Genomic DNA, 26999 nt, shown 5'->3' on the forward strand with positions numbered 1-26999 from the left:
ACCAAGTCCACTGTGTTAAAAATCCTGATGGGTGCTTTACATGAAATTGTGATACAATGTGTTATAAAACATTACTGTACCTTATCATGAATGTAAGGGATTTTTTGTCAACCGTTATGGATTAGAAGAAAAAATCTAGCAGGAAAATAAAGGACTTTTTACAAATATTTGAACTTTATTAAAAAAGAAACTGTACACATATTAGAGAAAATAAACATTCACAACATTAGTCAAGCTGAAAAATATTACAAAAATATAAAATACTGTAAGTAGTTAAATAAAACATTTATCAAGCTAACTGACTACTGATAAGTACCTACAATAGTAACTATATATTTCTTAACAGCTAAATACCGAAACTGAATTGGTTTACTTCTGTAGATAAAAAACTACATTTAAGAAAGAATGGATCATAATCAATATGAATAGAATAGAAGAATATATGGGGGATTATTTAGTTAGCTGTCTTGCAATGAAGATTAGTTGGTTCAAAACTGTATCTAAATTCATATATCACTTTAAATACAGAATCTTCGATGGAGAAAACCTCAGTTATACAACCCACATGATAACCTTAAAAATATATAAAGCCTACATTTATAGGTTTAAACACCATAATTTAATTTAACTTGTATTGATATCATTAACCCCGTTGACTTGCTGAACATCTGTGTAGTTTTTAAATATGATTTACCTATTTTTTTTATTTTTATGTTCGGGGAAAATCAGAAAAAGATAATAAAATTATAGTTTTATGTGTTCTCATTAGAGTATTTATCTAGGTATGTTTTTTTTTTATTAAGTCAAAAAACTTCCTTAAACAATTAAAATTATATAATAAAATAATACTGGAATTCAAAAGTGATCAGTTCTTCACTTTTTACTATAATGTTTTACTTAACTATGGCACAAATTATCTAAAGACTAAGAATAAATCTATTCAATATCATCTTCCCTGTAAGTTGTTCATCTTAGTTTAACAGTTTTAACAAAATCACTACAAGACGGCACAAAAAATAGCATCCATGCAATAATTGTGAGGGGGAAAAATAATGATCAAGGAAATACTGATTGTATAAGTGGAGAAACATGTAAACAATACTACTACAGACCAAGCCAAAGATGGTTTGGCTATGTGAGAAGAATTCTTAACAAAGGAAGACCTAGAAGAAGGTGAATGGGTACTTATCCGTTTATCACTTATAAGTATGTATTACTTATCCACCATGAAGGGGGTGTGGAAAAGAGAAGAGTGAGATGTGGAATGAAAGGAAGTGTGAAAGGATAGGTGGAAATTGTGATGCTTAGTCGACACCTGAAGCCAAGTAAAGCCCAAATGGAAGAGGATATGTGTGTATTTACCTATTCAGACCACAGATTGGAATATATGTATTATCCATCTCAATTAGCAGGACTAAACCTGTGCGCAAAGTTAGTATGCCCTAGGTCTAGGTGAAAGAATCTTATATCTTCATTCCAATTACAACTGTATACTATCTAGGCCTGAATTAATGGATCTACAAAGACCTAGTTATGTGTCTATCACTTGTCTGGTCCGAGTTAGAGGTTGAACGGGTCCGATAGTTTGTTGGACTCTAAATTTTTCAATCTCGTTGATGCAGAATAGACTGAGAAAAAGTTCAATCTTTCCAAATATCTGAGAAGCTCCTTATATTCCATCTTTGTATGTTGGTAGTGATGGTGTTAAAAATCAATTAATTAATAACAAATAAAATCGTACCGTAATCATAACTATAAAATGATACAGCACAGAGCAACCTAGAAACTTAACATTTAAAAATAAAATACCTCATGAAACTTAACTCTTGTTTTGAATAGTGTAATCAGTAGCTACCTGAACCCGACACGTTTTCCTGGGAAATACCAATATAAAAAAATGATGTAAAACACATCTTTAGCTACGTACAGTTTTTTTCCAACTAGCAAGTCCATAATATTTGTGCAACCTTAATATAAGTTAACACGGAAATTTCATTAATACATGTAAATGGACATACCAAGTATGGGGAACATACACATAATATACAAGACATTTAGACTAATAGTTACTAGCACATTCATTACAACAGTCAGATTTTTAAATTTAATACTGATAAGTGACAAAACTAACTATTATTATTATTAACCATGAAGTCTCAATTCTTCTTTACAAACATCAAAGCTGAAACTAAACCAGACAACATTGACATTGAAATTGCTAGAGATTAAACATTTCATTTGAGATTTATAAATCTACCTCACAGATTGAGATTAGTTCAGGTACAATAATAATCTTAAATTAATCTAAACATAGATACATCAATGAGATATTTATTTTATTGGTTAAAAAAATTATTAATAAAAATATTATTTTCTTTTAAGACAGTAAAGGTAAAAGTAAGCTTGTAGGTAGATGGTTTGGATCATAAAACAATACAACTAGGTAGTAAAAAAATACATCTAAATTGGAAATATGTAAAACGTAATTAACAAATCTGGGTACAACCTTACAGCAAGATGAAGTGCTTCCAATCCTTGGACCGACCAGTTTTAGTCTATGGATGCCTTGTTGACAAAAGACGTGAGAGCAGATATTTCACTTGCTTCAGTCGGCAACCGGGAGAACTCTATTTCATCATTTGTGTTTGATATATCTGGAATATCACAAAAACACCCACAATAAATTAAAACATTCTACTGCAATATATTGTGTTTCATTTGGACTTGAGAGATATTTAAAATTATTTTCCTGCAAGATTTTTAGACATTAACACAGGAGCCATAATATTTTCAAACACAGTGGACACTGAATAATTTAGTATTTGTTAGTCTAATATGCTTGGTATTCCGAAACTGCACTAAATGAGTTATGTTTTTTTATGTACCTATTGGAATTTGATTTGTTATGAGAAAACTTTTGAATCTTACTGGTTTTGAGTCGAAACCTACAACATCTCAGTAGCTTTACAGCTATTATTTAAAAAGCATCCTGACTTTTAAATCAATAACTAAATAATATTTTTGTACATACTTAGTAGTATTTATATAAGTTGTTTTGTGACTGTTTGTACTTACGAGCAAAGTTTGTTTTGAAGGTTTTCTACTTCAAATACCCTAATGTATTTCTAAGCTAAAACACAAGGCTGGACATTTGTAATTTTTCCCTTTTATCCCTTATCTATTATTGCATAAAATACAAACCGTGCTCGGATGGCCACTGCTTATGGGATGGAGCGTAAAGGACGATAAGAGCAAAGATGTAAATGTTCCACATTCCGTAAACTCCAGTGAAGAAAGCTGAGGTGTATTCCAAGTCCAAATCTTCATCCCACTTCCACCTACCCTCTGATACCTGCCAATCAGATATTTTCATTCAGCAAATATTAAAATAGATTACACATATTATGTTAGGTCCATTGAAAAAACCTTGTCTGATTTATGATTTAAAATTATATCAATTATAACACTTAAAAACTGCTGTAATTTACACAGATATTTTTTTTTCAAACTAATTTTAAGTTGTGAATTTTTAGTTGTGGATTTTTTATCAACCTGAAAGAGTTCAGTAGCTCTAGCATTTTTTTTCTTTTCTTTTTGCTCTCAGGATTGAATCAATAACTATAATATATGTTAAGCACCTTTCTGTCATTGTCAATCATTAATCTATTTTTAGATTACTAGTTTCAAAGCATTAATGCTCCATTTTAAAATCTCATAAAATAGTCAGCCAAATTGTAACAAAATCTGTTATGCTTTCCATTTGGTGTTGAGACTTATTCTTTTATTTGACAGGAAATGTAAGCGATCATGATACCAAATTTTTTCTTTTTTAAATATATGTCCATTTATTAATGCGCTTAAAAGTTTCTTTCAAAGATGTGTTTTTTACAGTTTTGATAATCTTATGTAATTTGAAATTTAAACAATGATTCTGCAAAACTAGTCATCTAATTAGAGATAGAAGGTTAATGATAGCAAAAGGCATTAATAATAAACTCCATCAGAATGCAAACTCAATCTACCAAAGTCAGTGAGAATTATACTAGTCCTAAATAGATGAAGACGATATTAGTTTATACATTCTCACAGCCACTGATCTTTAAGTCAGGTAATACCTAAACATGGTTGCACTTATGAAAACGAGCAAGTGTAGTGTACTTTATTTCGACAAATTTGATGGAACACCAATCTAGATAACAAATGTCTAAATAATTTAAGGTACTGGTAACCATAATATCAAAATAAATGCAATTCTATAGGCATCGATTAGGAAAAAAAAGACCTAGAAATATTGATACTAAAGTTGGCGTATACTTGTTTTACTCTTACTCTTACTCCCATGGCCATATAAACTAATTTAAATTTCATTAATTGAGATTCTCCTTGGTAATCACAGATGTGACTGAAAAAAAATCCTTGTAACTTTTAAATTTGATAATGTCCATTTAAAAAATCAAAACTTGTTACCTGATTTAAGATAAATCCGATGACGGTCATAGCAGCGCAGAGGAGAGTAGCGATCATGAGGAACTTGAACCGGTAGATCACTCCCTCGTAGTGGAGGCGACGTAGGGAAGACATGGAGGGTAGAGAGGCTCGCTTGGCGCTGATGTTGCAGAATACTCGCCAGATCATGTACGATAGAAACAGGAAGTAGAGGCCTGCAGATATTCCCGCCAGAATGATGAATGTCAGCTGTTTTCACGTTAAGGTTTTTATAAGCCAGTGAATACAGATGCTGTCTTGAATGTTACAGACATTGATGATACAAAATAACACTAAACTGCACAAAATCTAAACAAAAATTATACAATTTGCCAATTTGGACTAAGGAAGCATTAACAAAATACAGTACATCTTAATTCTACGCAATATTTAAATAATTTATTTACAGTATAAATCTAGTAGCCCCTCATTGCTAAAATTAACCTCAGGTAACATACAAAATATTTTCCCTGCATTAATAGGCCTACAAAAATTAATGTTGCAGAAATATACTGATTTGAGTTTTATTGATTATAGTTCCAATGTACTCTAGATTGATTTAAAGTTCTCCCTACTATGACTACAGCTACAACGCTGGTGGTTATCAGAGCAGTCAAGTTACTTTAACTAACTAGGCCTACATATAAGGATACGGCCAGATTGGTGCCTAGATCTGTGACCCATATAGAATAGAACGGATTTCTCAGCTGTGTTCCTCTCTCACACATGTCAAAGATGAACAACGAAGTGCATCCGATGCCTACTCCGCTCAGGTGCTTCCAGTATGCTCGCAGGTGGTTCTTTTGTGATTCCTAAAATCAAATAGACAACTGAAAATAACTTCACATTTTACAAAAGAAGCAAATAATAAAGTAAGTTCATTGATATCAAACATTAGTAATTTAAAGGGCATATTATTAAATTTAAATAATGGTTGAAGAATTACCGATGTTAATTTAAAAAATCCCAAAAATTCATTTTAAGCAGTAATTTGAATTGAATAATGAAAATAAAGTAATAAATTCAAAATTTACTTTATATAAAAATAACCATGTGAACAAAGTTTAAATATTAATATCTAATATTAATATTAGTTGACAGAAATTTTCATTAGTGCCAAACGGTAGATACCGGCTAGGCTGAGAATGTGGTTGCCATAAAGGTTACCAATTTCCTAATATAAAACACTTTTTGGGTACAAATTTCTACTTTTATAATTATAAAAATATGTTTAGATGTTCTTAAAGATCTTCTATAATCCGAATTTTGAAATAATTGCAAAGTTTTCTTATGCAACTGCCGGTTAATTTTTGTAATATTGTGTAGGATTTATTACAAAGGAGACATACAACGTAAAATAATACATGTTTGATTGTTAAAAACCGTACAGCTTACCTGGATCTACAACGAAGAACAGGATCCACCAAAGACATGAAACATAACAGTGTTGCAGATTAATTAATAAGTACCAGGTGACCGAGCATTGCTTGTCGTGTTTGATTTGTATGAGAGGTTAAATACATAGACCTACATATCTACGATTTCCATAATTATAAAATACAGTATAATATATGTAATAAAACGAATACTATAACGACAGTTTATCATGCCCAAGTATTGCTGCTGTTTATATACAACATTTTGTTCACAATCTTGTCATCTCAAGTAATTCAAAACCATTGCAAATAAACACACATACTGACACGTCATAGAAAATACCAAAATTAAAAATCTAAATTTGAAAACGATATACATTACATTACCAATAGAATCCTATATAAGCCAGACCATTTTCAAGGCTTACTGTTATCATAGTTAATATCAGTTATATATTTTTACAGTTTATTGGCTCATATTTGACATCAGGTTACATGGCCAAGCCGACAGGTGCATCAAAAAGTTTTGTGCTAGGCCTACAGAGAATTTTATTTTTATTTTAAAGCCAATGAATTCCACAGATAAATCTATTCTATAAAATATATTAACACTCCGCCGCAGCAAACCTGCAGGCAGACTAAGCGAATTTCCATTTGCCTGATTGGATTTACAATAAAACGTTAAAAATATTACATTTATTTCCTATTTAAATAGAATTTGTTTAAAAAATAATAGGTTTGCTTCTACAGGGAGGGTAAAAAAGTTTTTTTTTTGTAAAATGTTAATAGTTTAGTAAGAAATAAATGCATAACATAGTAATTGCTAATTTTTATGTTTTTTGGGTCACAAATAGGAAACACCTTTTTTTACCCCATAAACCCTCGTTCCCATAGTTCGATCATGCTGGTTCGCGAACTCGTTCGAATTATTGTAGGTTTCCACATATACATACCAAATTTCATCAAAATCGGATCATTTTTGCTCGAGTTATCGTGCTAATCGACACATGTATACATATGAATTTGAACAGATTGTGTTTTTGGCTTCTAGAGACCTCAAAACGAAAAAGTAAATCGGTCCCAGGTCCAGGTCTTACCATGAGTAGGCAAACTACTGTAATAGCTTATTCCCTATATGGGAAATTCGCTAAAATGTACTGTAAATGTAAGTTATTAAAAACTGCACATAAACACTCTGAATATTTTACGATGTGGTTTTAGGCAAGATAATATAGTTTCTAAGGCCTAATTTTAGAGTTTGCGAGACAAAAACTGTTATAACCTTCATTTTATGCTATAAAGGCTATTTGTATGTGTATCATGTTATGATTTACACGAGTGGCAAGACATTAGTCTTCATACTGAACCGTATTTAGAATAATTATAAATAAAACAAAAAAGTTTAAAAAATCACTGTATTGCAGCCCAAGTTAACCTATAACAAAAATATAATTGATTGGTTTTACCTGTAAATTACTTAAATAAAGTTATAAAGGCAACTATTGTTTGTGAACAACCCCTCTCCACTCTAAAATTACCTAACAAACATACAGATGAACTATCTGTATTGAATTCCCATACTCAACAACAAACTGTTAATATTTAACATCTGTTGACCAGCATTGTTGAGACGTGTTAGTAACTGGGATCACGGAACGGCGCAGCAATGGGATCGTGAAATAACGCATCTTTTAACCTTGCGTCCTCCCGTCTCCATTGGTCACAGAGACCTGTGCGTGGAACATATCCAGCAAAGCTGCGGGTGAGCTGGTAAAGTAAAAGATTAAAAGTTGTGGCAGACACAACAAACCCCCCAGATAGATCTGAACCCACGACATCGCTGCCTTGGGCCCGAAATCCATGGCGCTTCCGACTGACTGATTCAAACACATTAGCAAAACTAAATGACACAAAAAAAATTAAGTTTGATTAAAAATTAAAATATTGTAGGGCTACAGCAGTAATAAGAACCATACCATTAGATGTTCCCCAGCAAACACAAGCCAAAAACTAAGGAGAGCAGCATAAAATATTCCTTCACGAATATCACTGAGGAGCAGCATGAATGGTAGGTCGAAGAACAGGGTCAGTAGTTCCAGGGGCACTGAAATTTCAGCATATTAAACAATGATTTTAACATCAAAATAATTATGAAGAGCAATGTAAAAACTTGCAATTGTATATTAGAGTGAGTTCAGGAATATAATATTCCAACAAATAATAATAATAACTGGCCTTGGAAAGTTGAAACTTGAAAAGCTGTAAGTTAAAATTTCACTTCTGAGAATTTCAATGGAGTGCCATTTTTTACTGGGTTGAGATAGAGACCCCTAGTTTGCGTTGTTAGTTTTATTTTGTTTATAACTTCTCTCAATGGGTCTTAGCTTTTGAAATTTTTGCGTTTCCCCCAAAATCCCCGTTTTGGGGATAAACACAAAGTAGCAGTTATGCCCAAAAAGTACTTCATAACATGCCATAAAGGTGTGCAGAGTTTAGTTTTTCAAATATGGGCCGTTAAAAAATTGACAGGGGGTCTCCAGACTTTTTATTAACCCTGTATTTGTTGTGAATTGGGGGATTTTTGGGGTACCAGAACCACCAACAATTTCTCTTCCCATGGTGGTTTTGACTGGCGCTAACTTGCAAATTATTTATGTCAATGTCTATCAAATTTGACTGGAAATTAGCTGATTGTCTAATCCACAGCGATTTCATAATGCTAACAGACATGTTTCACAAACACATGAGCCCCATTCTATTCTTTATGTCACCGATTTTTTTATTTTGGTTTAAATTCAGCCCTCACATGGCACTATGCTATACATAACTTTCTTCTTGTGATTTGACTAATAATTACTTTGAGTTTGAGTATATTTCATACTGATTAGAACATTAGTTTCTTGTTGTCTATAGAAATAGTTAAAACTATCAATTTTATTATGAGTAACCAGGAGATGTACTGACTGTTAAGGAAGGTGAGTGCACTGCCGAGGAACAAAAGCATGTATTCCAATAGAACTGGAGCCCTGGACAGCTGATGTACTCGGTTCCAAAACCATACCATGATCCCGATGATAAAGGGAAAAAATATCAGCTTCAATGACACCCAAACTTTAGTGAATCCCCCAGTTTGGTTGATTGCCTGAAAAAAAAATTAACATTTATAAAAACTTCTCTTAGTTGCAAGAAGGTACAATTTGATTTCCAATTTAATAATAGCCCTCATATCCTTTTGATGTGAACCACATTATGATCATAGGACGATTAAAAAGTGTCAGAATAAAAAAGATAAGCTTTACGGGTCAGAAAGCCAGGAAAGCAATCTACCCTAACACTGTATATTATAATTGATCATATTGCCACACCTGTAAGCAATACAGAAATTAGCTCATTCCCGCTTTATTAATTCTCGCTCGTGTTTTCGAGCCATAATGACTAAATCAGCTGATTTTACAATTGACGTTTCTACGAAACTTTAATCTCCAGTGGGCAAATCACATAACCTAAAAATAGCAAACATGACCAAAATTACATTTTATATAGAACTAAAAATGTAATCTTGTGTTATGAAGAATCGAGAGTAATATTTGAGAACTGGTATAGAATCGAGAAATTCTGTTATCGACCTATCCCTATTAAAATAAATTAATATTCTACTAGGACGTAATTCAAGCCATGACCTAGAATTTTGAGACCAAGTTTGGCTTTGTTCCAGCTATGCGTACATCGACACTGCTGCTACCCTGTTACACGCTTCATGCTATTATTATAGAGCTGACGGCGAGTCGGCGTATTCTGTCGGCGGACCCGTGATTCGATTCTCGAATCTAGTTCATTTCTAATCTGAATCTTCCGTAAATATACATTCACTATAACAATTTTTCGGATAAATTTGGCTCAAAATTGTTAGAACTATAAAATTCCTGGTAAATAAACAAACATAATGATAATAGTTTAAATTCACGGAAAATCCCTGAATAGTACTATTTTCATGCATATTTCCCGGTTTTTTCACGGCGGTTAAAATTCACGCATAATTCCCGATTTTCCCGGAATTCCAGGTTGCTGACAACCCTGTCTTAGCGGGATGAAGTTGACAAAGCAACAAGATTCTTTTGAGGTTTACAATAATTTTGATACGTTTTACAACGGTCTAGACAGAAGACTCATCAAATAACTCAGGCTAAGAGTGTAAGCAATATGCCTGCAAGGTTATGTGCTGATTTTATAAACCCTACAATTTGCCATAACACTTATTCCGCCCTTTCCAACTGTACAGAAACTCCGACCAATGATTCTCCAAAAAACAGTGTGCGAGGATGCTTTCAAAGAACTAATAATAATATTAATCATGGTTGCTCCACAACAAAAATCACACCTAAAAGCAATCAAACACTCAATACGCCAAGAGTAACTGTTTTCGGCGACGTTTCACTTACTTATCCTATCACTTTTTAACAAAAGTTATTATGAACAAAATAATTGAAATTGGAAACAAATTTTAGAACTAAGGGGAATTTCAATGGAACGAGAATCAGAACTTTCAACATTCAACCTCTAGACATTTTTGACCCAGCACTGCTGACCTATCTTAGGCAATTAAATAACAAGATAAACCGTGCAGGTACTTACTTCAAGGTATTTAGAGTTTAGTTCAAGGTTTTAGTTAAGATTTTAGATAGTAGAATATCAAGAAATACATACCACAAGCCAAATGTCTTCGATGTGCCCCAATCCCAAGTTCATGCCTTTATCATGATCAACAGGAAGACGAATGTTCAGCAAGTAAAAATCATGATGCAAGGATCCAAGCTCAAACAGGGGGATAAAAGAGCAGTTGTAATGATAACCATCCCGTTTCTGAAAAGTATAAAAATAGAACAAATAAGAGTAAATAACTAATAAAGTTCCTAATAAAACTGGGTATTAAAATAATTACCATGGTTACACAATTTCTCCTCTTGTCATAATCGTGAATGTTGTTAATGTTTTTCCCCACTAGAAAGTGTGGTATGTATTTACAAAATAGTTGCCATCCACCAGAGCCTAGTACTAACAGTTCTTACTTAGCTTATTAGATATTCATGCTAATACCCTCCTCTGAAATATAAGTTCAAGTATACTGAATTATAATTTAAATGCGTTAAAAACCACTGTTTTTACACTTTTGAAAGCCGTTATACATCACTCTCACTAAACTTTGTTGTTTTGTTTGATACATTATATTATAGGGATGGACGAGATTGAATTTTTAGTTCGAGACGAGACGAGACGAGATTTTTTATTTCTCATAAAATTTCGAGACGAGATCGAGACGGGATTTCCCTTCTCATACACAACGGGAAATGCACGTTCAAAGTTTTTACCTGATTTTGTAACATTGTTAGATGACTGTTTAAATACAAAAATAATGATAATAGGCAAGAATATTTACAATCTTTTATTAAAAAACATCAGCATAACATTTTTTTATTAATCACGCCTAACTTATTAAAAATGCCTACGATTAGGAAACATAGTGATATCAGTTAGGATAGAGTTCAACTTATCCTAAAATAAAATAAATCATAAAATAAAAGCAATACTGTATTAATTTTTATAAAATAGTTACTTGTTTTGACTTTTTATAGTAATAAAACATTCCTCACACTGCATACACTTAACTAAACTTCTCAAATGTTATTAAAGTAATATTATTAAAATAATTAAAGTAATATTTACATTTATAGAATTAATTAAATAAGAACGCCTTCGCAAAGGAAACGCAACTACAACACGCTCCTGTATTGCGGGTATTGCATTGACTTTCTGCAAGCGTTTTTAATTTTTTTTTTTTTTTTTTTTTTTTTTTTTTTTTTTATTCTCGTCTCGATAAAAATCTCGGCCAAAAAGAAATCTCGTCTCGTGTAACGAGATTTAAAATTTCCCGAAAATTTCCCGAAATTTCGAGACTTGACCATCCCTATTATATTTCTTCATATAGTAATTTGTTTAAGTGCAATTCTTTTGAAGTTGATTCCCTTTTATGTATTTTATCAAAAAACCACTCCATAATAGATACTATAAAGGATCTGGAAATAATTTTTAAACACGAACGTCATAACACTGTGGTTAAAATAAATCCATTTTTATGTCAATACAATTTATTTTTCATTGTTTTATTCCGTTTTAAAAATCGCACCACTAAAAAAAATCACCCTTCATTTAGCTTAACTGCACTCTTTCATTTTATGTCTAATGTGTCGATAGTGTCATTAGAATAAGAAACTTGTTTCTGATCGTAATGCAATACTATATGCTAGGTAGTATATCGATTGCTGTTACAGTATTTGTTTGTTGGTTCCATTATTTTTCACAGCGCCGACGCTCATATGATTGTTTTGATAGTGTCATAGACAAATACTCGTCGATCGCTGTAATAAGGATGGAAACTTTATGTTGAAATTTCGTCCTTGGAAAGTTGCAACTAATGATTGTTATTAATTTGTGAGGATTTTTTTTATCAGTCAAAAACTTTTTATCAGTCATAATACCGTACACGGTCTATCCAAAAAAGTTGGATATTTAACAGATAATGTCGATATCAAATTTGGATTCAATTTGGATCCGGATATCCGCACACACCTCTAGTCCTGGAGATAATGAAATCTGTTCTGACATAACACACAGCAGACAATTGTCAGCGCTAGTGTAACGTCTTCTTGGAGATCTCAATCTATATTTCTTTGTTCTGCTTTCATTTTATTTTTGTCAAATAAACTGTGATGTAAAATTTTAGAGGTATCTATTGACCACGGTTGATCGGTCGCCCGGTCGACCTTTGATAATCAATGTTTAACTGTAATCTATAAAGTATAATCATGCTCATCTCAGTGATTAAATAAAATGGTGAAGTTGTATTGGTATTTTTCTGAACATTCTTAAGGATTGATGCGAGAGATATGACTGAGAACACATTCTATTTGTTTTGTTTTGAACATATTCTGACTCACATTTTCTATTGAACAATCGAGTATTCTCTGCTCAACTGAGGAAGCGTAATATTTCCAATCTCCATCAGGATCCCCACGGTTGCGGTAACCCAGTCTTCCATCCAAAGTTAAGATAGTGCGTGGATCTGGAACAATTCGACTTTAAACCTCTTTAAACAATCTTTAAACCTATGGTTTATTTAAATACAGTAAAATCTTGTTAACAAAGGTGACTCTAGGTCATACATAAAGTTAAAATAAATAAGTTAACAATATTTTTTTTTATTATAAAAAAGAGGTTGGCAGCAATTAACCTTGCAGTAACCCTATCACTCAGGCCTGTGCATGTAACATATCAAGAAAAGCAAAGGGTGAGCAGATACCGTACAAGATTTATGCAATATCTTACTTAAGTGCTTTCTCTACAAAGATTAATTGTTGACTTACTTGGTCACACAGTAAATAATAAAGTACAGTTAGTTGAATGGCTTTATTAAAATGGCTCAAAAGGTATAAAAATTATAAAACAATACCCATCTCTGTATCAGCATGGTAGGCAATGTCAAACTGCAATACTCCAATCAAATGTTGCTGCCAACGAGAATAGTCCAATACCGTGTTGTCCCTTGGAGATGGTAGCTGATTTTGAACAAAGATAGAAAAAATTAATTAAAAAAATTAATTAAATTAATTAATTTTAAATTAATTAAAGTTAGAAAAGATTATTTTTATTTTCAACGGTCATTTTTTTACCCAATCTTGCATCAGTATTGTTTTTTAAACATCTGACACTTCTAAAACCTTTCTGGTAGAAACAAACATACGGCGATTGGGAGCGGAGCGATCCAGAGCGAGCTGTAGTGGTGCGAATGACGTCGCACACATGCAGCGACTAGCGAGAGCGACACGAATGGGAGCTCAATCATTTCCAAGATATCACATACAGGGTGTCTACTACATTCTGGATAAAAAATTCATGGACAATTCCCGTACATTTAAGGACTTTTGTCGATGTGATAACAGAATAATATTCCTGATTTGTCAAACTGTATTAATCTTGTTCTTCATTGTAGTTGTTCCAGAGAGAAAAGTAAATAATAATAGACAAGAATTAAATTTCAAAATAGAAACTTATTGAAAGTAAACAAACATATACTTTAGGTACAGCTTTTATAGTGTAACAGAAAAACGCAATCATTGTCTCCTGCAATAGCGACAAAATCATAAATATCTCCATCATAACATAGCTTATCCGATCCAGGCGGATTAATTTGGCATTATTCGCCCTGGCACAGCGTTAGGTTCTCGACTACTTTTGAAAAAAAATCTGTAATGCATCATGAATATATTGTAACTCGGTTCTAGGTACAAAATCGGTATGGTAAGCGGCTACCAGTAAGCACAGAGTAAGATTATTGTCTTTTCATCTGCAAAGTTAATATCGACACATAGCAATCATTAGTTAATCTTAGGCTCAATTACATTTTCTTAGTATATTTTACAGCTGTTTCAAAGAATCAAAATACCCAGGCCTAGGCCTAATTATTTAGGAGGGCCTATAACTGAGTAACAAACAATGAGGTTATAATATCAGCAAAGTCACTACAATATCATCATCCTAGTTCATAAGATTTAGATTGCTTAAAGCATACAACGCAATAAATAAATATGGGAAATAAAAAAAATTTAAACCTGAACGCCAACAATGTACAAAGATACAGAAAATGCAATGACATAATTTGAAACCAAGTAGGCATACGTAGTGATAAAAAATTAATGCAAACAACAATTCTTGTGGTTTTGTCAATTGAAAGATAAAATATCCATAACAAAGGGGTTTAACTTACAAAATAAGACTGTAGATTAGTTACATGTTTTATATGAAACCATAAACAGTTTTATGGCACTAGGCAATGGCCAGCGGCAATTTGAATGTTACAAGTAAGAAGTGAAATTTAACAGCCATTATAAAACCATTATTTCCATGATAAAATATGTTTGGGATCTAATAATGATTACTCTAGTAATAAATAAAGAAGTTGTAAAGAAATAAAAGTGAAAAAACTTTTGAGCTAAGCTACTACTGAGTCAACAGTTCTTGGAAGTACTTGATTGCCGTAATAAAATATTAATGGGTTTGAGACTGCTAATGGGGTTTTTATTGCATACCTAGTTGCTCTGCCCGTGCTTCGCTACGGGGTGAGAATGCAGAAAAGAATAATTTGGTTTTACTTTAAGATACTATAATATACTATAAGGAACAGTTACAACACACTTACCAGGAAACATATAGGCAAAGGCTCAATCGTACCTATTGATTATTTAAATGAATATCTCTTAATGTATTACAGTACCATCATTTTATATAGTGTATATCATTTAAAATATATGCAAAAGTATAACTCATTGACCACATGGCACCAAGAAACAATTCTCCTTGTAAACAAATTAAATTAAATAGCAGAACAGCATTTATGACAACAGCTGGAGTTTCATACAATGTTTCCCATGTTAATCTTATGGAGAAATACAAAACTTTAAAGGGCCCCAGGGCCTCACTCTCTAATTATTTCCCTATAAAAAAAGTCTCCTGCACAACTTCACGTTACGCTCTTTCCAATGACACCAAAATCATGTCAATCGGTTCAGTAGTTTCGGAGGAGTAATTGTCACAAAAGATCTGCTTGCGTATTAAATAAGTATATAGATTACTCTAGTAATAAATTATGAAAATGTAAACAAACATCTGATAAACCTTTTATGTGCTCCTAACCAACTAGCGATTGATAAAATTATGGCCCATTAAAAATTTAAGGACATAGTCTGGTATTTAAGGACAATTCCCGTACATTTCATGGCCAGTAAAAAATTAAGTACAATTCCCGGTTTTCCCGGTTGGTAGACACCCTGACATAGTAAGTTTGCATAGTAAGCACGCAATTTGCAGCACAGCAAAACACTAGGCTAAAACATTAATTTTGAGTGCTTCAAACCGATGCATGGATGGAGTGGTTGCATGGAGTGAATAGAGGAAGGGAGGTACATGGTGAATTTCACCATTTGTTCCCAGTTCCTGATTCATGCAATACATGTCTACCCAACCTTTGAATACATTCATTCAAAAAGAGAAGGTTCGAGAAGGTTCCAAAACGCTCTGGGTAGGTTCCGTTTCAGGTAGAATGGGCGTACAGAGCGGCCTACTGGCGAAAGTGAAACTATAAATGTCCACAAGATCGTTGCCTGCTCCGCTCCCAAACGCTAGAAAAGCAACCAAGATTGTTCCAAAGTTAACCGCACGTTACTACTTGATTGTATAGGTTTGATTTTGTCGCTCTAAATCGCGCCACTCCGCTCCCAGTCACTGTATGTGTGTTTCAACCCTTATTCTTTGATAATCATATAGTTAGAGGTTAAAGAGTTTTTTTGTTTGTTTTTTATAGCTTACTTAAGTATTATACAGTAAAACAGTGGGAAATATTTTATGAACTTTTTAAAATTTACAAAATTATTTTAAAGTTAGAAGTAAAAATTAAGGAAATGAGAGAATTGACAAGCTGTGTGTTTTACAGACTAAGTAAGAATGTTACTCTTGGGAATTTTATCTGACAGTGGAACACACCTCATGGTAAATCTTCCTTTTGTTAGAATTTACTGGAACCCATAACTTTTTTAAACTTTGAATATTTTAAAAAGATTAATTGATGTTTTTTTTTTTCAATTCAATCTACGCTTTGCCACAGCACTTCAGATTGCTATATACACTTCTAACCTTCAAGCAACAAAGCTGTTGTTGACTAGCGGGGTTAATGTAAATGCCATAGATCTAATACATAATGTATCACCTCTCCATGTTGCATTTTCAATGAATTCTGTAATATTAAAGGAAAACCATAAGTCAAATCATAGAAAAATAATCAAATGCCTTTTAGAAAACATTGCAGATATCAATGCCAGAGATTTTGAAGGAAAGTTGCCTGTTCATCTTATATTTTATTCCAAAAATTGGATTGCACTTGAGGAATACATACTATTTGGGGGAGATTTAAATCAGCCGTTAAGCCCAAGAGATGGTTCTATTTTGCGGCTTGTAATATGTCATAAAGTACATGATTTAGTGGAGCTATGCTTAGCTCATGGTGCTAACTGCTTTCAAAAGTTTGAAGGAAATCCAGTGTATAATGATGTAATAAAAAGTGATTGTCCTGAAATCCTAAGATTATTTAAGTGATTGTCCTGAAATCCTAAGATTATTTTGGAAATACAGTTATCCTTTTCACGACCTTCCTCAATTCGGATCACTCAAAAGTTCTTTAAAAGTCCTAAAACTGTTGAAGGCCCAATTTCTGTTCAAACAAAGTATTACAGACAATAAGATTGTGTCTGTCAAAAGTGCTTTAATGCGAGGTGCAGAAGTCAATTGTCAGTTTGAAGATTCAAGTGATTACCCTCTTCACATATGCTCAGCTGTAGGTAACAAAGAATTATTTGAGATTCTTCTGGATAAAGGAGCAACTATATCCACTGTGAATAGAGCAGGCTACAGTGCCTTACATGTAGCTGCCAAAGCTGGCCATTTGGAAATATGCAAACTACTGTTAAGTCATGGTGCTTGCCTGGAATATCGAGGGCCGAAGGGATTCACTCCATTTGACTTGGCACAAAAAGAAGGTCATAAATAAGTTGTTGATTTTCTCAAGAGTATTTCAGTGCTCTTCTCGAAATTAAAAAGAAAGCATGAAAAAGTGATTGGTATTCTAAAATTCAAAATTGCCTCTGCTGAGTTAAGTATTTTTATCAACTTGGTTAATCAATACGGAAATACATTACTCGGTGAAGCCTTACGTCTCAACTTGAAAGATGTTGCAATGAAACTTATGACCCTAAGGTTGGAAGCTGGACGGAGTTAAACCTAATTATGTCCTGATGATGTTATTGAAGTTGCTGATTACATTAATTGTTTGTTAAGGTAATGATCACACAATTTAGCTCCAGGTGATTCAAAATGCAACCAAAGTGGACATAAAAAAATAATCTTATATTAAATTTTATGAAGATTATTAAGTTTTTGTTGTTCTACTAAAAAACCTAATTGTTTTTCAAAGATCAATTAAGCATTAAGATTGAGAAGAAAATATAAGTCCTTGTATACAGTTTGCGTGTTTTAAAATAGCTTCTCACATAGATCAGTTCCTGATTCATGCAATACATGTCTACCCAACCTTTGAATACATTCATTCAAAAAGAGAAGGTTCGAAGTTTCGAGAAGGTTCCAAAACGCTCTGGGTAGGTTCCGTCTCAGGTAGAATGGGTGTACAGAGCGGCCTACTGGCGAAAGTGAAACTATAAATGTCCACAAGATCGTTGCCTGCTCCGCTCCCAAACGCTAGAAAAGCAACCAAGATTGTTCCAAAGTTAACCGCACGTTACTACTTGATTGTATATGTTTGATTTTGTCGCTCTAAATCGCGCCACTCCGCTCCCAGTCACTGTATGTGTGTTTCAACCTTTATTCTTTGATAATCATATAGTAAGAGGTTAAAGAGTTTTTTTTTTTTTTTTTTTTTTTATTTGTAGCATACTTAAGTATTATACATTAAAACAGTGGGAAATATTTTATGAACTTTTTTAAAATTTACAAAATTATTTTAAAGTTAGAAGTAAAAATTAAGGAAATGAGAGAATTGACAAGCTGTGTGTTTTACAGACTAAGTAAGAATGTTACTCTTGGGAATTTTATCTGACAGTGGAACACACCTCATGGTAAATCTTCCTTTTGTTAGAATTTACTGGAACCCATAACTTTTTCTAACTTTGATTGAATATTTTAAAAAGATTAATTGATGTTTTTTTTTTCAATTCAATCAACACTTCTGCAGAAACACATCACTCTTTTTTATGGATTTTTCTATTGTATCCTGAAATACCTAGGTAAGGTACAGTAGAAAACCAACCCTCCGAATCACTGATTTTTCAAATCGCTTAAGGCAATGCCACACCAAGCTCGCTAACGAGGCGGGAGCGATCTTTGAAAAATCGCTCACCATGTTGGGCCAAGTCACACAGCACTAGTGTCCGCCACGACCGCTTGCTGAGCGATATTTTGAGACTACTAGAGGTAGTTTTGTCTAGCACACGCTCAAAAGTGCATCTCAAATGGCTAAGCCATTTTAAAGTTTAAAAGTAATTTAGTTTAGTTTAATACAGTTTAAAATTAAACTTAACATGTTTCTTTTGTTTGTTGATGTTTTTTGTTTTGTATTTTAGGTTCATAAAACTATGTAATCAATTGTTTTCCTAACATGTTTATCACCAGCAAAAATTCATGATTGTTTACCATGCAAAAAGACATGTTTACAGTACAAATTAAACGTTTCCTATAAAATTTATTACATTGTCGACGTAAACAAACAAACATTTCTTTTTGTCCATCAACTGTAATTTGCAACAACCAGAATTATAAAATCAATGTAAATTTGAACTTTTAATAGAGGGCCTAGCAAAAAACTGCCATTAGTTTTGAAATGTTCGTAATTGGATTAAAGAAATATTCCAATGTATGTTTTTATTATAAAAGTAATTAGTCTTTTGTAGGGTAGCAAAAAATAACTTTCAAAACACAAGTGAAAATGGATAATTTATTCTTAACCATATTTAAAATGCTTGCACTTCAAACATAGGCTATGGTCTCAAATAAAAAAGTAATTACAGTTAACTTTTTAACGTACACTAACAAATTAATAAACATTCAATTACTTCCAAAACACTTAACTACTTTTAAAAAACCCAGAAAATTTACATGTCATACTAAATAGGTAAGATGTGTTTACTATGTAAAACAAATTGTGATGAAAATCATCTCAAAACTCCTGCTGCGAACACGGTACTTTTGGTGTGGGATGGCTCGAGGTAAAACGTCCGCGCACGGTAGTCCCGCGGCGGATGTTGGTGTGGTTTGGTCTTTACAGTAAGAAAACATCATCATCATCTCCCGCAGCCACGAAAATGTCATCATAGTCTTCCGCAATTGCAGCAAAGACAGGTAAAAAAATAATACCCAAAATTGTTGATAAAAATCCAATCATTAAAATGTCAGACTATCCTAATGTGGAACAGCCTCAATTAATTCGGGTGGTTGGAGTTCTAGTGTATTCTCTTTAAAACACTCATACATACATGACATATGCTTTCCCGGTCTTTTGATACAAGGGATTGAATGGATCAGGATTCAGGATTAATCTAGAAATACTTTCAAACACAAACTTAACAACCTTATCTATTTGAACTTTTGAAAGATTTAGAATTATCTGTATAATTGTTCTGGACAGACCTAAAAAACTTCTTTCCAATGTAGGCCTGGTTGGGTTTGCTTCAAAAATTTATGTGTGCCTTTTTTGGCTGTTATAGTCATAGTTTGTGAATATTGATTTGATTTTGATGTAGCAAACAGATTCAACAATGAATAGTAAGGAAACTTTTAAGACGGTTAAGCTGTCTGAAAGTATGCTTAACAGCTGGTCTGAGATGGCGGTTTTAATGATTGTTCGTACTTATTTATTTATTTTTTTTTTTAGGAAAAGATCTGGACAAAGTGGTCCTTAAAAAGTTACCAATAAGATTATTGAATAGGCCATGTGTAAAACTTCAGATCTACTATTTATAGTTACCTGGAAAGCAAACACTATCTGATTGGCAAGCCTGTGCTGTGTGTCTGAGCCGTAATGGTCAAGACTGATGGATTTACAACGCCCTTTTCCTCTGACATAGAACCAAGCGTCCGTATTATTGCCTGAGTCTAAGCATTTTGTGGCCAAAACGCTGTCAGCATTGGATGGAGTAGGTGCTGTAACAACATGTTTTACAGTCACTACATATGTTACGCTTTCAAATATAAATTAACGAGGAAATTATTGGGTTAATTTAATGTTGAGTTATGGGCATTCGCTACCTGAATCAACTATGATATTCTATTTAATGAAAAGAAAAGAAATTTCTGACCATTGAGTAGAGCAGGCAGGTTACTTACTTCTAATGTATTTCAAGTAACCTGAGGCAAGTAGCCTGCCAGTCAACTGGCTTTGTGTGAACGCAGCTTAAGGCAAAGAATCTTTTTTCCACTTTTCATGCAATCCTTTTGCAACACATTAAGTAGCCAGTAGTATTCACTATATTTTCAAGTACTTTTAATTAAATAATGGGGTAGTAAAACAAAGTTTTAGTCATTGAGGGGTTGTATGGATAGCAGTTTTTAGTTCATAAGTTTATTTGATCACAATTTTTTTAAAGGTTCAGTGGACATACTTTTAATTAAAAGCCTGCAATTAATTAATTAATCAACTAGCCTATAATATTATCATAGTCTAACCAGCACAAGTAGACTTCTCATCCCATTGTAAATGTTGAAGCTCGTTTTCCTGTCCAGTTCATGTCCGCTGACACTGATCGCTAATGTCGACAACATTTTGTTTCTATTATTTTAGGGTTAATTTCATGTTTTGTGCTTTACTGTTTGGTAACTAGGGGACGAGTTATTGTTGTAAGGATGAGAAATCGACTAAAAGAGTATATTTTATCCATGATATTATTAAACCATTTTAAATATAGCCTACACAAATTAATCAATTTGACATACTATACAATAGGCTATTGCCATTTAAAAAGCGTACTCCACCATAAATCATTCCACAAATCTATTGACTGATAAAAATATTTGTATTTTGGTATGATCATTTAAAAGAAAATATAGACTACAATATAATGTTTTATGCTTAACACGTTCATTACCGCAATAGTACTAAATTTTTCATTTATATGGACCATTTATATGCGACGGCTGGTTTCAACCCATAGACTGACGTCGCATATAAGTGTTTATTAAAAAGCGTACATATCTTCGTAACAGTCTATTGGAAGGCCCTGAATTCTCTACAGTGGTCTACAAGGATGCAGCCTGCAGCCCCGCTGGCCTGTTAAGTTCGTATGTTGTCACTTGTAGGGTTGCCATATCCCTAAGTTTCCCCCGGAGATTACCAAATTTTGATGTTCAAAATTTAGCTCCGGGGGATTTCTGCACAAAAGTTAGAAATAACCTCTTATTTACATGTACTCTTTATTAAAATACATTATATAACGGCACTTTTGGAATAAAATAAATGTTTGCATTCGCAAATATTAAGTTATGCAATGACTGAAAAACGCAACTCTCGTACTCTCTACTAACATTTTTTTTATTTCTTTGGGCAGCAACATCCTTAGTTTATCCTTATCGTCTGTTTCATTGCTCTCAGTCCTTCAATTCGCGTTTGCCAGCCAGTCCAAAGGTATCCAAGTTTACTACCAAAGCCTAGCAGGCAGGGAGCGTTTTGTTTACGTTATTTGATTCGTTATTTTTGGTGAGATGTGACCAGCAAGATGCAACATTATATGCTTTCGCGTACAATATTTGAATATTGGCAATGCAGAACACAAATATTGAACAGATAAGCTTAGGTAAATCAAAATAAATTGTTTACAATATAGTAGTAATATAGGCCTATATGAAATACGAAAGAATAATCCCGCATAGGCCGTACGGTTAGCGATTAATAAACATAAACAGATTACGCCACCTGGCCCAATGTCTATACCGTACTAATAGCTGTAAGAACTTGGCTTGGATTTTTTTTTTAACTTAAGTGTTTACTTTCATGCCAGTGACATCATTTAGTTTATGTTCATGACCCATACCGTTTCTGTTAACATATTTTTGCTATGTAGGTACAGTACATACAATTTTGCTAACCCATCAATTTTTATCCACTATAGTATGGGGGCCACCAGCCAAAATCTTTTTTTTACAAATTAACAATTAGGCCTATGGCAACCCTAGTCAGTTGGTCTGTGGATATGATGATTAGGGACTCTATTCCTGCACAATTAATTGTACTTATGTATATGAATAAAGGATATTTTGAATAGGGACGTCATATGATAGGAGTTGAGCCGACCCTCAAAACTATTACCGGTACCCTATTGGCTGCGCTGCGAGTCAAACTGAACTCGCCCCATGAAGGCCAAAGTTTCACAGTGATACCGAGTTGAGTCTAACTCGAGTTGACATAGTCGTGAGTTGAGTTGGACTTGTGTCAAGGAAATACTGGACTCATCACATCTTTATCTTTTATTCAATACTCGACTCGTCACATCACTATCTTTTATTCAATAAGTTATGTTATTACTGAATAGCTTCATCACCAACCCATTCTTAATCCTATCCGACACTAGGCCTACCTTTTTACAACCCTGCAAAAACCAACTGTGATTTAGTAAGTTACCCAGTTAATGTGGCAACTCAAATATGTTTCAATGGTATGGGAAAATAAGATTTTAAGTTGTTTCATGAATCAGTGTTCTTAGTGAATATCAGCTTATAATACGATGTAAGCTTAAGGCACAGTTTTCAGATCTCAGGGGTTAAACTATGGAGGACAGACAGTAGGGCCTAGGCCTAGGCCTAAAGAAAAATTAGGCTACTTAATTGCTATTTTTAATTTCTAAGTATACTTACCAATCAAACCGCCAATTAAGAAACATATTACTTGAAGAATAAGCAGAACAGCAACGAGGACAAACAATTTTTTCCCGCTAAGATTCTCTACGATCGCGCCCGGCATTTTTAGTCCCCGTCTCCGAGTTGTAGGTTATTTAGTGTATTAAGACTGTGTCGATGACAAAAGCGTCAAACTTCTATGGTAAGGTTACGGAAAAGTTTATTGTGTATGCCAAAATTCATTATTCGGAATTATAATTGCAATTGTCCAGTTTACAAAACTAAACACGCTCAAGTTTACAAACAAAAATGCCAATCACTAAAGTACATAACAAAGTCTCTCTGCTTCACTGCTTCTGCTTCACTTCACGACTTCACTCACTTCACTGCTTCAAGCTTCTCTTCTCTGCAACTGCAAACTGCAAGACTGCAACACTGCAAACTGCAACAGTAGTTAGTAACTGTGACTGTGGGTTTTTGACCGTCGTGAAGTTAGTTAGCGGCTCTTTTCATCGGCGCTTCTTCGGATTGTAATAGATATGGGTTGGTACGCCTGCGGGCGCCACAAACGTGTTTTGCAGGGATGTCGGAAACGCAATTCAATGACAATACGGTGCGAAATGATGTTTTTACATTTATATAATGTCAATTACACCTTGATAAAACGTGTATATGTTACACTCAATCTCCGAATTCGGCCAATGTCCGAAATTTCTACCCACTCCGCGATGTGGATAGTGTGAAATACCCACGTCGCGGAGTGAGCATTTTATTTCGGACATTGGCCGAAACGAAATGCCCAGACCGCGTTGTGGGTAAAATGATTTACTCAAACACCGATGTCAACACCTTCTTCGGCGATTGAGTAAATTCAAAATACCCACAACGCGATGTGAGCAAAATGATTGCCCAAGTCGGGTAGTGGGTATTTCTAGTTTGCACAAACGCCGACTAGTAGTATATAAACTGCCGTATAGGCCTACCCATAAATCTACATGAAATCCACAATCACTAGGTAAAATAAATAAAATTTATGTATGTGATTATAACTATTTAATGTATAAATAGCATTTTAGAAAATACAAGAAAACAGCAAATTACTGAATATGAACCAAAATATAAAAAGGTCCATTACACATACATTGAAATTATGTTTATTCCGCTTTGCAAAAATAGGCGTTTTGGTAGCCTTAAAACAGCCTAACCTAACCTAACCTAACACTAAAGGAAACACAAAGCACGTGCAGGTCCGTCCATCCTAAGCAGATAGTGCAAATGGTGGGAGTAACATGTCTAAACATAAATTCGGCGTTTGCACAAACTAGAAATACCCACAACCCGACGTGGGCAATCCCTCTTGCTCACATCGCGTTGTGGGTATTTTAGATTTGCTCAATCGCCGAAGAACGTTATGACTTCGGCATTTGAGTGAATCAATTTACCCACAACGCGGTCTGGGCATTTCACTTCGGCCAATGTCCGAACAAAATGCTCACTTCGCGACGTGGGTATTTCACACCATCCACATCGCGGAGTGGGTAGAAATTTCGGACATTGTCCGAATTCGGAGATTGAGTGTAACATATACACGTTAAAACTAATTAATTGGCGTATTTTAAAAGGCATATTTGAGACCGTACTGTACATTATACGTAGCTATGGCTTAACATAACGCGATCAATTAAAACTCCAAACATAAAAAAGTGCATAATCTTTTTCCTAAGCCCATCACACCAACTTTGAGCTATTCTAATGGTAATATATACAATGTGTAGAATACTCAGTATAAATATGATTGAGGCAGTCCAGTAAATTACGAAGCTATAAGGCAAAATCTATATGGTTGATAGGAATTTGTGCCAGGAAAAAGTGCACAATCTTTTTCCTAAGACCATCACATCAACTTTGAGGTATTCTAATGGTAATATACAATGTGTAGAATAATCAGTATAAATATGATTGAGGCAGTCCCCTAAATTACTAAGTTATATGACAAAATGTATATGGTTGATAGAAACTCGCATCAGGAAAAAATGCACAATCTTTTTCCTAAGTCCATCACATCAACTTTGATGTATTCTAATGGTATTATACAATGTGTAGATGAATACTCAGTATAAATATGATTAAGGCCGTCCAGTAAATTACGAAGCTAAGGCAAAATCTATATGGTTGATAGGAATTTGCGTCAGGAAAAGTGCGCAAATCTTTCTCCTAAGTCCATCACATCAACTTTGATGTATTCTAATGGTAATATACAATGTGTAGAATACTCAGTATAAATATGATTGAGGCAGTCCCCTAAATTACCAAGTTATATGGCAAAATGTATATGGTTGATAGGAACTCGAATTAGGAAAAGTGCACAATCTTTTTCCTAAGTCCATCAGATCAACTTTGATGTATTCTAATGGTAATATACAATGTGTAGAATACTCAGTATAAATATGATTGAGGCAGTCCCCTAAATTACCAAGTTATATGGCAAAATGTATATGGTTGATAGGAACTCGCATCAGGAAAAAGTGCACAATCTTTTTCCTAAGTCCATCACAATCAAGATTGTGCACTTTTTTCCAATCATACTCATACTGATTATTCTACACATTGTATATTTTTATTAGAATATCTCAATGTTGATGTGATGGGCTTAGGAAAAAGATTATGCACTTTTTTATGTTCGGAGTTTTAATTGATCGCGTTATGTTAAGCCATAGCTACGTATAATGTACAGTACGGTCTCAAATATGCCTTTTAAAATACGTCAATTATTAATTTTAACATGTATACACGTTTTATCAAGGTATAATTGACATTATATAAATGTAAAAACATCATTTCGCACCGTATTGTCATTGAATTGCGTTTCCGACATCCCTGCACAACACGTTTGTGGCGTCCGCAGGCGTACCAACCCATATCTATTACAATCCGAAGAAGCGCCGATGAAAAGAGCCGCTAACTTCACGACGGTTGACAAAGTGTAGTGGCACCACTGAATTAGAATTACTTTACTGAACTGAGTGAGTTGGTGTTTTTTTTTGTTTTGGGTTTTGGCTGAAAGAGTGAAGACTGGAGAGAAGGAGAAGATCGAGGCCGTGCCCGTGGCTACTGCTATGGCTGTTGTTACTTGTTGTTGGTTGTTGTGATTGTGTTGTTTGGATGGCGATGGTCTATGCTGAATGTTGATAATTACATTTATACCGAAATGGAGGTGTCAAAAGAAATTTACTGTATATGTGGAAAACCCTATGACGAAAAACAGTTTATGATTCAGTGTGACAACTGCCGAGAGTGGTATCACGGCAAGTAAGTAGGCTACAAAGATCATTTAAATTCTTTGAGTAGGCTAAACTGAAGTGCTTGTTTTGTTGATCGCAGCCTAATGTTCGTGGCCTTAGCTTAGTACACGTTTGTAAACAAATGTTTACTGTAAAGGATTTTTATTGAGAGTTATCTGTATTGATGTTTATAACGATAAATAGACACATAAATAAACACATAGGCCTACTCAAACACTCTTCTATTGCACCCTTTTGATAGTTGATAGAGGCCTAGGCCTAGCTTGACCCACCAGATTTCACTTAACTTATACAATTATTACCTACCCTTACTCAATGTTTGTTATAGTAGGCCCGTAAC

The 26999-nt window shown here is 33.7% G+C and overlaps 2 protein-coding genes across 2 annotated transcripts in view; one reads left to right on the forward strand and one right to left on the reverse strand.

The window, feature by feature from the left end:
- Positions 1–172: 172 nt before the first annotated feature.
- On the reverse strand, positions 173–23708 carry LOC128998142 (protein wntless). Its single transcript, XM_054424145.1, has 12 exons — positions 23376–23708; positions 20497–20672; positions 13366–13471; positions 12854–12978; positions 10566–10721; positions 8826–9003; positions 7838–7965; positions 5881–5886; positions 5139–5297; positions 4468–4695; positions 3202–3352; positions 173–2654 (listed from the first exon to the last, which is right to left on the reverse strand). The coding sequence occupies exons 1-12, from the start codon at positions 23479–23481 to the stop codon at positions 2551–2553; spliced, it is 1623 nt and encodes a 540-aa protein (XP_054280120.1). The 5' UTR covers positions 23482–23708; the 3' UTR covers positions 173–2550.
- A 2784-nt stretch (positions 23709–26492) lies between these two features.
- Positions 26493–26999, forward strand: part of LOC128998134 (histone lysine demethylase PHF8-like) — a 45293-nt gene continuing 44786 nt past the window's right edge. The window contains exon 1 of the mRNA XM_054424134.1: positions 26493–26666. Coding sequence (XP_054280109.1) covers positions 26533–26666 — 134 coding nt within the window. The 5' untranslated portion in view covers positions 26493–26532. The remainder of the gene's footprint in view (positions 26667–26999) is intronic.

The sequence above is a fragment of the Macrosteles quadrilineatus genome, unplaced genomic scaffold, assembly GCF_028750875.1.
Source record: "Macrosteles quadrilineatus isolate MER2022 unplaced genomic scaffold, UCM_ALF_1.0 Scaffold_7__1_contigs__length_78375512, whole genome shotgun sequence".
Lineage (NCBI taxonomy): Eukaryota > Metazoa > Arthropoda > Insecta > Hemiptera > Cicadellidae > Macrosteles > Macrosteles quadrilineatus.

Bases quoted from the DNA above. Each gene is read 5' to 3' on its own strand.
- LOC128998142 (XM_054424145.1), bottom strand. From the start codon at position 23,481: ATGCCGGGCGCGATCGTAGAGAATCTTAGCGGGAAAAAATTGTTTGTC. The intron at 9,004-10,565 runs GTATGTATTTCT...TTTTTTTTTCAG, and splicing joins TCGAAGACATTTGGCTTGTG to GCAATCAACCAAACTGGGGG. The intron at 7,966-8,825 runs GTCAGTACATCT...CTGAAATTTCAG, and splicing joins TGCACTCACCTTCCTTAACA to TGCCCCTGGAACTACTGACC.